At 38.0% G+C, this 13308-nt stretch overlaps 1 protein-coding gene across 1 annotated transcript in view; it reads left to right on the top strand.

Moving 5' to 3' along the window:
• The first annotated feature begins 1619 nt into the window (after positions 1-1619).
• ANKRD10 (ankyrin repeat domain 10) overlaps positions 1620-13308 on the top strand; it is a 31237-nt gene continuing 19548 nt past the window's right edge. Inside the window, exons 1-3 of the mRNA XM_014060379.2 lie at positions 1620-1971; positions 9509-9661; positions 12825-12916. Coding sequence (XP_013915854.2) covers positions 1771-1971; positions 9509-9661; positions 12825-12916 — 446 coding nt within the window. The 5' untranslated portion in view covers positions 1620-1770. The remainder of the gene's footprint in view (positions 1972-9508; positions 9662-12824; positions 12917-13308) is intronic.

Raw genomic sequence — 13308 nt, 5'->3', positions numbered from 1 at the left:
AACCCAGATTTTTAAAAAGATAGACTCAAATATTTGTTTGCAAATCTACTTATGTTCTACGTGCTATTGAATCACGTTTTTTCATGTGGAACCTTTTTGCTTATTCAGAAAATATCCTGTGAATGGAATTAGAAAATACTGATGTTTATTATTTGAAATCCTTCTAATTCTATCCATTTTTCCATTCTTTCCACAGAAATATGTTAAAGAGATAAAGAAGTGTGAAGTATTACCTTATTATTCTTCCTAATAGATTTATCTACATCTGTATCGTACAAATGTTATTTAATATAGTACTACTGAATATGGATGATTTGAGATATTTCCTCAAAATTACACAAATTTAATTTATATTAAAATTATTACACATTATTCATTTAGGGCAAAGGTGTCAAACTCAAGGCCCGTGGGCCGGATCTGGCTCATGGGGCTGCCCTAGAAACAGCGAAGGATCGGCCCACTGTGCCTTTGCCAGTGAAAAAGGAGGTCAGGAGGGATGCAAGAGGCCCTCCTGAGCTGTTTTCAGCTGCGATGGCCTCCTGCAACCCTCAAAAAACGCAGGTCAAGAGGTAGGTGGGGCAAATGAGCAACATCATGGGTTGCATACTGGCAACTTAGCTCCACTTTTCCACATTGACTCAGAAACAAATCCCAGTACTTTTAGCAAGTACTGGTATGCTCTAAAGAAAGCATTCATAGTCTTAACTCAACCATCTGATAACAGATCAGTCTTTAAAACTTAAAACTATTAGCTTTGCTCATAAAAATGGCCACACGCCCATTCTGAATACAATTGGAGTATATATCTAGATGTACACAACATTATGAACAATGTTATGAACAATGATTTGCAAACCGTAATTGCTGCATGCGTGAAAGCTAAGGCAAGTTACAATTTGTCTATTGCTTAGTTAAAACAAAATAAATTGTCCCATGTCTTGGGATGTATAAAATCCAGCTATGCAAATTACTTCTAAGGACAATTTCCAAAGAGTGACCCTGACAAGACTTTTGCAGCAAAAGCCTTGCAGCCATTTAGGCAAATCTATTTATTACAGTGTAATTACATCTCACTGAGTCATGGAAAATTCCAGTTAATGTAACTTTGATTTGATTATTTCAAACAAAACAAGAACTTGGTTTTCCTTCCAAGAAAAAAAAAACAGATTGCACAGGCAATCTTTCTGGCCCAGATATTGAGGCAATAATAATGTATCCAACCATCAATTTACTGAGTACATCGACAGGATCCGAGGTGCAACGATTAGGAAGACTCTTAAACAGCAGCCAGACCAACCTCTGCTGATCTCCTGTATTTTGCAGCCCAGAAGGTGAAGCCCCACCTAAAAAGAAAGAAGGCGCTCGAATTTCCAGCCACTTTCCTTTAGCCAGGTTGCAGTCCCAGTTTCGAAGGTGATTATGATTCATGCTTGTCTTATGAGAGCGAGGAGGTTGTTTTAAAGCCGGAATTAGGGATATGAAAGCTAGGCAGTCGGGCGCAGCTGTCGTTATAGCTTGAATGCCACCCCCGCTTCCTCCCACCGAGTCGCGCTCGGAATTCAGGCCCAGTGCAAATCCCGCCTCTTGCCGGGGCGGGGTTCCTGCAAGCCCGCCTCGGTTTCTTTGTGTTCGGCTGTTGGGGCGGTGTGGAAGGAGCGAGGGTTTCCTTAGCTCCGCTGCCGAGGGTGGTTTCTTCCACAGTCTGAAAGCCCCAGCTGCCTGGTGCCAGCCGTGCCTTGATTCTTCGCCTGCACGTTGCCTGAGATCGCCATGTCGCTGGGATCCAGCCCGGACGCGGGTTTCTCCAGTGAGGAGCTGCTCGCTCTCCGCTTTCCGTTGCATCGCGCCTGCCGCGACGGAGACTTGCCCGCCTTGTGCGCCCTGCTCCAGTGCGCGCCCCGGGAAAGTCTAGCAGCCGAGGACTCCTTCTACGGGTGGACGCCCATCCACTGGGCCGCGCATTTCGGAAAGGTGAGAGAGCCCGCCCGGGTCGCATTCCCAAGTAATCCGGCGTGCAGGATGGTTCGGGGGCAAAAGGGAGCTTGCGGTTTCCTCCGAGGCTTGGCGAGAGGAGCGGGGGCGGCAGCGCGCTGCCGCCGCCGCCATCTTAAAGGGTTTCTCCCGCCTTACTCGCCCCGGTGTGGTCGATGGAGAAACGGGCGAGTAGAGCCGCCATACTATGCACGCATCTTTGCCCGAGATCTGTTTGCAATTTGGGTCGGCAACTACCAACGGCCGGAGGGAATAAAAGCATCTCATTATCCAGGTGCAAAAGTGCACTCTCGGAACAAGACAGCAGATCCAGTGGGGAAGGGGACCGTTGGCGCTGCTGGGCGCACGTTGCAAACGCCCTCATCTCCCCCCCCCCCCTTAATATACCTGTATTCGGATTGAATAAAGATCATAGGGAGGCTCACTTTTCACGAGAGGGTTATTTTGGGAGGAACGTCGCAGAAACTAACGAGACGGAATTCAAGGCGGAATGAGGAATTAATCACCGTACCTATGAATTTGTGATTTTTTTTCCTGACGGTTTCTTTACGCTTAAGACGTTAAGCAGCACCCAGGTCCTGCCCTTTTCCTTAACTTTTTATATTTTGAAGAGAGCAACATACAAATATAAATATTGGCCATATGGGTTGCCTCATTTGATACTCTCCCGTAGGGCGCATTCCCACATGGCCTGCTTGTTAAGTGTTATGCCTTTCATCTCTTCAGATTTTCCTCTCCAGACAGTGATTATCTTTGGTACCTGTACAGTATGCCCATTGTTTGTAAAAGTTGTTTCTGCTGTTAGGTCTCAAAAGATACATATAGCTTTCGGTATACATTTGATTGTGGAAGCTCCTTGACAGACAAATATAAATCAATGAATAATTCTAAAGTAGATGGTGTCACCACTTAATGTCAGGACAAGATAGAACATTTCATGACATACAAAACTAATTTGGTACATACAAAATGTCATAAACCTTTTCTTGTGCTCATGTTTGACCGTGCTATACAATTTGACATTTAATTATTTTCAAAGCAGATACATCTCTAAATGCACCCCAACTTTTCCAGTGAAGGCATTGCATTAGCTCTGTCATTGTTGAAGACATTGAGGAATCTGGCAAGGAAATACCTTTGAAATGACCCAGCTCTGCACAGATTGTCTAGTAATGGATTAAACTTTCTCTCAACAATTCTGGGCAGCTTACAAGATCAAAAAACTATGATAAAATCAGTAAAACATTGAAAAAAGCAAAAGATAAAAATGATAAGCACAATGGAGAAAAGGGTATTCCCAAACTCCCTTCAAGAACACCCCTTGTTATATGAAGGATGAAGCCTATCATCGTCTCCAAACTATTAATGTGACCCTTTGCTACTTGGTGACTGACTTTTGTGTTCAACAATATTTCTTGTTCCCAACCTTTGCAGACTTTCTCAAAGATATCCAATGTAAACAGGTCATAAAAGCCAAGAAGTGCTTTGAGAGTGGGACTAGAGCACTCCACCCCTCATATTGTAGTTTTCACTTTTCTTTTCAGAGGTTCCCTCATGAGATACAATGTTTACTCCTGCAGAGTAAGTCAAGGATCTTTTACATGAATTGTTGATTTTGGTAGTCTTTGGAGTGTTTTGCATAAGGGCTAATGCAGCTGGATGAGGGAGATATACAGGTAGTCCTCGATTTAAAGCAGTTCATTTAGTGATCATTCATAGTTACAATGGCACTGAAAAAAATGACTTACGGCTGTTTTTTCATATGATAGTTGCAGCATCCCCATGGGCACATGATCAAAATTCAGTTATTTGACAATTGGTTCATATTTATGATTGTGGCAGAGTCCCGGGGTCACATCCTTTTGCAACCTTCTGACAAGCAAAGTCAATGTGGAAGCCAGATGCATTAACAGCCTTGTTACTAAATAACTGTTGCAAGAAAGGTTATAATATGGGGCAAAACTCACTTAACAACAGAAATTTTGGGCTCTATTGTGATCCTAAGTTGAGGACTACCTGTAAAGCAACTTCTCCTGGTGATACTGCTGAGTTATGCGTAAGAGAGCAGGTTTGGAAATGGGGAGTCACTAAGATCTCCCATTTTAGGCACAAAGCCAGCTGGGTGATTTGGAGCCATTTATTCTCTCCCAGCTCTAGGAAGAAGCCAAGAGGAAACTATTTCTGAAAATCTTGCCAGAAAAATATTGCAGGGATTTTTCCACAGGCAGTTGCTAGAAGTCAACATTGAACTTTAGTTTCCTTTCCTGGAATCAGATGTACTGAATTTTATTTTACATTCAGAACTATAGCCAGCCCATATTTCTTGTTATTTGCCCAAAGGAATAAAATATTCATTTGCTCTATACAAGATCGTTTTTTTTAACCTATAGGTGAGTTGGAAAAGCCAGTGCTGAAGGAGGTTGAGAATATTCCAGAAGCACTTATTCTTCATCCCTGCATGTCTCAATGTTTGTTCTTGGTAGGACACCAAGTATTGGGTGAAGATTACTTTGAGTTACCATTAATGAACTTTTACATATCTATTAATAGTTCATTATATTTTAATTATATTTTTGTTCTTTATCCTAAATGCATAACAAAGACAGTTTTATTTCAAAATGTGATTACCTGAAGCTCTAAATTGACTTACATTTCATTAAATATTTAAAAATTATAGATTTATAAATGCACTCAGCTCTATAATTTCTTTTTATTTACTGTCTAATTTGTTCAAATACAGTTCTGCTATGATATTTTTTTTTAAGATCATTGTTCCTACGTACAATCTGAAGATGCATTATTAGTAACTTTGATAAAATTAAGGAAGTCTTTGATCAGTAACATTTTTTTAAGAAATCCATTTCATCAAACAATAGAATGCAATGTTTAATTGATTTAACAATATTGTCTATTTATTTTAAATAAATTCTTTAGTCTAATCACTTTTGCATGTTGAATAAATAGGCTTGAATAAATCATGACAACAATTTGCTGAATTTAAATTTCGTCTGTGTGTGTGTGTGTGTGTATTTGAATGTGGGGAAATATATATCCCCAAATTATTTCATAGTTTCTTTAATGCTTGTGATGTTTCCTTATTTGTTGTTTCTGTAGACTTGCCTCAAATCCAAAATCCTAGGACAGGAATGGGCAATTTTTGGATGGCAAACTATCATACTTGAATCATACTTTGAAGGTTGTAGACTAGTGAAGGGTATCAAAGATGTGAATGGGGCTCAGTATTTAACAAATTTCATTTTTTAACATGAGGCTTGCCTGCTTATTCTGTGATTTTCATTTATTTCCTATCTTTTCCTATATTCTCTCAAATTTTTCCATTGTCCTTTTTCAGCAATCATGCTCGAAGAGAGTTATAAAAAAGGGCTTAGATGATTTGTTCTCAGCCAGTATCAGGATATAAGCTATACCGTATCCTGTATTTTTAGCCACTGTGACCTGAACTTTCTTTTAAACAGCTTTAATTGGTAAGAGTATTATTTCAGAGATATGTGTTTAATAGACCCGATAATGTGAAGTGCAGGAAATAAACATTTTCTTATACATACAGAAGATACCATTCTAAATTTCTTTTCCCAAAATCAGTTTATTAAAAGCAGGCTTTCAAAGAATTATATTTTAAACATTCAAGAATTGGATGCAGAACTACACATTTAAATCAAGATTGGTTAATCTTTAAACACCTTATATTAAATGCACAAAATCATTTTGTAGAAAGATTGAATGGGGAAATGAGATGGCTAATTCTGTTTGTGATTCAAAAGAAAAGTTTAATTCTCATTTAATTCCTTGTAACTTCTTATGACAAGAATTAGAAACTTTTTAGGCGCTACAAACATAACCTTAAAGGACTTCTGATGTGACCTTGGGTTTCCATAGCTTTGCCCCTTCCCAAATTGTATGAGTGATAGTAGCCACATTTTCATCTTTGGTACTGAGGAGTGTAATTCTGTGGGAAGAAATATCCATTTAGTTCAGTTTCAAGCTGGGAGAAAGACACTGGAAACATGGAGGCTGCATGGATTAATGATGAAGCAGAACCACATGGGTTCTGGGCAGCTGACAAAATGGAGTTGAGAAAGGGGTTTTTATACCTTCTCTTGGGCTTTGCACTTGAGTTTTCTGTTCCTTGTGCATGTATTTTGTTGGCTGTTGTCAGATTCCTATGGGGTTATGTAGGAATCATAGTTGGCTCTATAGACAAAAGAGGAAATGCAAATCCTAGGTGTTGGTCTAAGTTTGGTTGACCATTTGGACTACTCTGAGATGATGTATTGTCTGAAATGCCCCTAGGAGATTTTGCAATACAGTGAGCTCTGTGTCTTCTGCTAAATGGTCTTGAGTTAATCCTATTGTGTCCTGAAAGATCATGTCCTGTTCTTAATCCAATCACTCTGAAGATGAAGCTCTTTTGTTTTGTAGATAGCTGGGCCAATCTTTCTTAATGGGCACAAAATATCTGCTAGGGGCTATTAAGAGACTTGGGGACTGTTTTATGTCTCTAAAAAACATGTTTTTTCCATTTCTTCTAATCTGCCCTTTTAAAATATTCTCCAAAATATTTCATTCTTGGGGGGGGGGTTCCCACAATTCAAAGATTCATCTCTTTGGATCAAGCAGGTATGGAAGGTAGTTTCCAAGTTTTCCTGTTGGACAGAAAAAGAAAAAAGGTTATGTTGATAACTACTATATTTTTCGGAGTATAAGACGCACCAGAGTATAAGATGCACCAAGGTTTTGAAGAGGCAAATTTATAAAAAAGCAGGTAGGTATATAGAGGGAGAGAAAGAGAGAGAAATACAGTAGGTAGAGTAGATAGGGGAAGAGAGAGAGAGAGAGAAATACAATAGGTAGGTAAGGAGAGAGAGAGAGTAGGTAGGTAGGTAGATGTTTCCAGGTATATTTATCCATGTGCTGGAGAAGGAAATCGCTGACAATGTGCAGCACCTAAGACTTTGTTTCTGCTGGCACAGTACTTGATCAATGTAATTCTCATCCATCAGTTAAAGAACTTTCCAAAGGGGGGGGAGGTTTTTGCACTCTGCAAACCTCCCAAAAATGGCCCGTTTTTTGTTTTAAAAAGCCATGAATAGCCTTGGAGGGGCTTTCAGAGACCTGGGGGGGGAGCGGGAACGAGCAAAAAACAGCCCGTTTTTTGTGAAAAAAAATTGCATGCATAGCCTTATAATGGGTTATAGAGTGCTCCTGGGGGCTGGGAGGGGCTTTTGCTGAGCAGTTTTTGCTCATTTCTGCCCTCCGCAGCCCCCAGGAGCTCTCTGAAAGCCTCTATAAGGGTAGGCACGGCCATTTAGGTGAGGGGGCAGGGCTTCAGGAGCCAAAAATGCTGTATTCAATGTATACGACGCACCCAGATTTTCAACCTCTTTTTTGAGGAGAAAAGTGAACTCTGAAAAATACAGTAGGTAAAGAGATTAGTCTCAATCTTAACAGTGCACCTTGGATTATTCATCTCTCCAGCCTTGAAGTTGAATTCAGTTCATATCTTTGTCTTAGTAGAATCTATATTAATTAGCATCTCGGGCAAAGTTATTTTAGGAAATTACTATGTACAGGATTTTTTGCTTGTATAAATATAATTAACATCTGTCTAAGTGTCTTTTAAAATCATCAAAGGTCTAGTTAAAAGGAAGGTAGGCCTTGTGGTTTTTTAAAAACCAGGCATAGGTAGCCAGGTAGCATGTTCCAAATATGAGGTTTACAGAAAGAAGACTATCCTCTGAACCACATTCCTTCATAATTGGGTATGTGGGAGAGGAAGTGGATGCTTAAACAAGCCATGTATATTACTGGCTGTGCAGGATCATTTTCAACATGCTGGCCCTAAGATAATAGCAATAGCACTTAGACTTATATACGGCTTCATAGTCCTTTAAAGACCTCGCTTAAGTGGTTTATAGAGTCAACATATTGCCCCCAACAATCTGGATCCTCATTTTACCAATCTCAGAAGGATGGAAGGCTGAGTCCACCTTGAGCTGGTGAGATTTGAACTGCAGCTAGCAGTCAGCTGAAGTAGCCTGCAGTCCTGCATTCTAACCACTGCACTCCCACATAATTCAGTAGCACACCAGATCTTTGTAGATAATAATCAGATCTAAAATGGGTTCAGAAGTTTGACAGACAGTGTGGTGACTATAAAATAGGTATTATTCTACAGTAATAGTACAGGCCTGTGTTTCTGTAAGAACCACATCTCAGGAAGTTATCTAATACTAGTCAACATCAAAAACCATGATGAACATTTGTCAGATTGATTTCTTAGATAAATACAATTAAGAAAGTGTTTTTAAAATATTTCCTTACCACAATCTGGGCTGGGTTGCCTGTTTTTACATCAAAGAACAGCTCCTTTCCCAACAGCTTTCTTCTGATTCCTATATGGAGTCCGCCATCCAGTAGCTTTTACATTCATGTACAGTTTCTGTGGCCTTTTCAAAAGCTTGTTAAGAGCATGCTGGGTTTAGTCCAGTTGCATGTTCATGAGAATATGGGTCACCAAAATCTCCTGATTCAGGTGGTCATAATTGTTGTGCCAGAAGCTGGGCCAAGGTCCCTCAGGCCATGGACTTCATTTCAGATGGGAGCTACAAGTCCAGGAGCATTCTTGAATCACAAGCTTGTTCCTTTGGGGGTTATAATCCTGTCTAACCATGTTAGAGGTTACCAGAGTGAAAATGCCAGTTGCTTTAGAATTCAGATGTTCTTTCCAGTTAAGTCTTAGAAGTGCAAAATATGTTAATTTTTAAGATGTGGGAGAGACCTAGAAAAGAAAATAATGGGTATAAGTGGAAATTGTATTCTGGTGTTGACATAGCTGCTTAAAGGGTCTTCCTTTGTAATATACAATAAGAAGTTTATGTAGGGTCTTATTAGCTTCCATATGACAGTGGGCATTACCAAAATGTCCACAGATAATGACCTCCAGGATTATCATAGCTTTGATCAATCAAGATTTTCATGCAGTGCCTTTTAGAAAGACACAGTAGTTAATCATATTCATGTATTATGCTTTTGATTACAATGGCCAGTATGTCACAAGTGTCAGGAAAATCCAGTTTTATCTCAAATATGCTCACATTATTTTGTGTAAGATAAAATCTATAAACTCTAGAACATCTAGGAAGCCAAAGCTGTAAAAACCAGAGTTGTACTGTTGTAAAATGCCAGTTTGGTATAGTGATCATAGCATGAGGTTAGAAATTGAAGACTTGAGTTCTAATTCTCCCTTGGACAAGAAATCAACTGGGTGATGTTGGGCTAGTTGTTCTCTATCTGCCCCAGGAAGGAAACAGTGGAAAACCATTTCCAGCAGTCAATCCTGACTCAAAGGGACAAAAAGAAACAGACTTGTTTTATCCAAATGTCATATAGAAAGGCTTTGTGTACAGGCGTTGGTTGTAGAATGTAACGGCTTATACTGATATGTGATATGAAGTCACTAACACGCTGAAACATCATTTTTCCCCTTCTTTTTTAGCTGGAATGTCTAATCCAGCTAGTGAGAACTGGAGCAACTGTAAATGCGTGTACAACACGTTTTGCGCAAACCCCAGCCCATATTGCTGCTTTTGGAGGACATCCTCAGTGTCTCAACTGGTTAATTCAAGCAGGGGCCAACATAAACAAGCAGGTATCATCATTTTTTCACATTCTAAATGCTATTTTAAAATTGTGATCTAATGCTAATTCAAGAAGTTCTATTATTGCTTTTGGATATAGTTCCTTTAATGCAATCATTGTATGTTTGCAGGTTCTGAGGCATACTGGAGATTTGCGTTCTGTGCCCCTCTTTTGCATGTTCTCAGTTTTGGAACAAGACCTGCACATCTAGAATTACTGTGTTTTATAGAAGTTACTAACTATATTGAATTAGAATGTAGTATCTGTGCTGATTTAATCATTATATAGGTCAGTGAACAAAAAGGTTATTGTATTTGCGTTCTATGAAATATGAGTGGAAGCTTCTTTTAGCACAGTTCACAAGTGAAGATGCAGAACATGCAGGCATCTTCAACCATTCTCTTTACATTCTGTAGAAAAATATTTTGTTATTTTAATATATGTTTAATGTAAGTCTTCATAAAACCCTGAATATATTTGAAAAAAATAGCTAAAAACAAAACTACAGTTAGTTCAGAATAAAATTAAATCTTAAATATTGGAGCACTCTTGTAAGCAATAAAAGACTTGATTAAGTCAGTACATTTGTTTAACTAAGTCTTTTATTGCTTACAGAATTGACTTTTAAGAAAAGTCAGTTAAGTCAGTACATTGGTTTAAATGACTTTTCTTAATTTTACTGTATTTATCAAATCATTTTATGCATCTGAAATAGACAGTAGTCTGCTGCATTAAATAGAAAGATGCTTCCCTTTTAATTCCAGAGTTCTCAGATGTATCACTGAAGGTAATCATGGTATTTATGCACTGCATTTTAACCAAAGTAGGCCCTGAAACTTCTTAGAATTACAGTTTATATTAGATGGTATTTTATGTGATTTGTTAATAATTTTTTCATCTGCTGGAAGGTTCTAGGCCAGATATGTCAAACACATGGCCTGCAGGTTAGATCCGGCCTGCGATAAGCTGTGGAGTTGGCCTACAGGGCCATCCCAGAGTCAGTAAGGGACCGGCTCCTGCTGCCCTGGGTCTACCCACACCCACCCAGTTGTCTGTGACAACCAGACCACGACCACACCGGGCTCCCCAAGGGCAAACAAATTCCTGATATGGCCTGCAATAGGATTGAGTTTGACAAATCTGTTCTAGGCAGTGTCATCCAGGAAGAAGAGATAAAAAATAAACATGGGGGATGCTGCATAAGGAAGAATGATGATCCATGGGAATAGACTCTCAGATACGTTGAAACATAGCTATAACAATATTCAGCCCTTCCTTGTGGGTATCTGAATGATCTCCAGTTCTTGGGCCCATGTAGACTGCTGCATATCTATAACGGTTTAACAGAATTATTTAATAGACTTGCTGTTGAATTACAATAAAGTTTTTGAAATCTAGCTAAAATTATAATGGAATGCAAATCCAATTAAACTGCCTAGTTTTTAAAGAGTTTTAGAGTTTTGCAGCTGGTTCTTCTTAGTTTTAACGTTACTTCAGTTGAACACAGAAGGAATGGCCTTGGCAAATCATGATGAGGCTTCAGGTCAAAGCCAAAATCCAAAAATTTTAAGGTATTATGAGATGCAATGATTTGGGAAATATATTTCAAGTGATCCAGTTAGTCGTAGACTACAGTTGGGACCAGATTTCCTGTTGTAAATTGACACACCCATGTAACTGAATCTGGTTTTATGACATTTTTTATGGTCATCATTAAGCTAATGCTATGGTCATAAGGGCAAACCTATTCTTCCAAATGGACTTTTTATTACCTGAAAGCAGTAAAAAAAAAATCATGTTGTGGCATGTTGTGATCATTTGACCGAGGGATACTGCATTCAGTCATAAAGGTAAGCAGTTGCCAAGCATCCAAAATGTGGTACATAATTTTGTGTGTGTGACATGACATGACATAAAAGTATTCATTCTGGCCCATGGTAAGTCAAGGACTATCTGTAAATAGCAGTGATAAGAGATTTCAGGAGAGGAAAATAGGCTAATTGTTATTCCCTTTCACGTTGCTATCTTAACCACTAATATATGTGGCAATGAATGTGGTCCACCAGCTTAAAGATCCTAGAACATCTGTCACCCAAAACAATTCTGAATAAACATACCTATTTAGCAGGTGTTGCAGAGATTTTGTTTCCAGCTGTGTAGCTGTGATGTAGAAGGCAGAGGAGACGAATTATGGCAGATTAAATGATTTTCATTTTGTTGTTTTGATTCAATATCCATTAGTCAATTTTGAAAGTTATTATAGTTGGCATTGCATAAGGATTTTTCATGTCTTATCTGTCTTCTTAACAAACTTAACTTTCTGCATTAACTAGGACAATGATGTACTGTTGAGTTATTCTAGACTTCATGTACTAGAAGTTTTTATTTCTACATTGAGTTTATGATTTTATATTTGTCACCACATCTCACCACTCACCTAAAGACCTTGTATCCTATGTAACACATTGTGACATATAGATTGCTCTCTGTTGATTCAGATATAAATTGATTAAATTGTGCGCCTATATGCTACAAGTGCTTTGTATATCAGAATACTCTTGGGAACTTTTCTACCTCTTATTTGTTAATGATAATAATGATAATGTTGAGTTGTCTCTTGGTTAGTCAAGTCAATTGGTTCTATCTGTATGATTAATGGAAATAATCAGTGTTTCCATGTCAGTGGGACATGTCTCCTTTTCAAAGGAAACAGTTACAAGTTGGTAATTACAAAAACTATTTTCTTGATCCACAAGAATTTAACATAGGACTATTTATGAACAGTAACTGGAAGCTTCCAGTATTTTTAATATAAAAACAATACCTTTAATCAGACCTTTAAATATTAATAATTTTAGTATGTATAATTTAAACATTACTTTTATCTTTTATTTTCTATTTTTTGCCTTTAAGTTTTTAGCTGCCTTCAATGTTAATTAATTAGCAAAGCAGAATAAAAATTAATGGAACATATTAGCAAATCTGGCAGTTCATCTCAATTCTGCTTGTCCTAGCAGATAATTATATGCAACTTTGTACCATAGTAAGTTAATTGTGAATGTTTCTCTTTGTTAGGTGATATTATCCAGATGACATTTCTATTATTTTTAGTCCAAGAATCCTTCATTGAAGTCATACATCATTTAAATTAATTTGCTATGTTTTTGCTACAGGATTATGTTGGTGAAACTCCTATTCACAAAGCAGCCCGATCTGGTAGTATGGAATGCATAAATGCTCTTGTGGCTAATGGAGCTCAAACAGAGTAAGTAAGGTTGGGAGATATTTTCAGTAGTTGTATGTCTAGTTAACTAACATAGAACAGTGAATTCAGGCATTAACAAAGAAATCCAGAATAATAGACAACATAGAAATTATTTCAGTTAAGACATGCTGAACTATGCAAGCGCTACATATTTATCACATCCTTTAGCTCTTGCAATGCACATTTACTCATTGAAGTAATTAGAATTCCTATGTAAGTGTGCTAAAGTGATAACTCTGTCATATAGGAAACATTTGTATAATAGTTAATACAATTAAATGCATTTTAGTTGAATAATTTTAATAGCATATAACTGTAAAAAAGACAGACCATCTAGATATTTGCCAAGATAGAATTTCAGGCATGCATGTTTAGTAGTTTTTTTTGTAGTT

Source organism: Thamnophis sirtalis, unplaced genomic scaffold (assembly GCF_051295495.1).
Source record: "Thamnophis sirtalis isolate CommonGarterSnake01/CBP01778 unplaced genomic scaffold, rThaSir2_p1.2 scaffold_12, whole genome shotgun sequence".
NCBI classification, from domain to species: domain Eukaryota; kingdom Metazoa; phylum Chordata; class Lepidosauria; order Squamata; family Natricidae; genus Thamnophis; species Thamnophis sirtalis.
The sequence above is the reverse complement of the archived record's forward strand: the minus strand, read 5'-3'. Positions and strand labels throughout refer to the sequence as shown.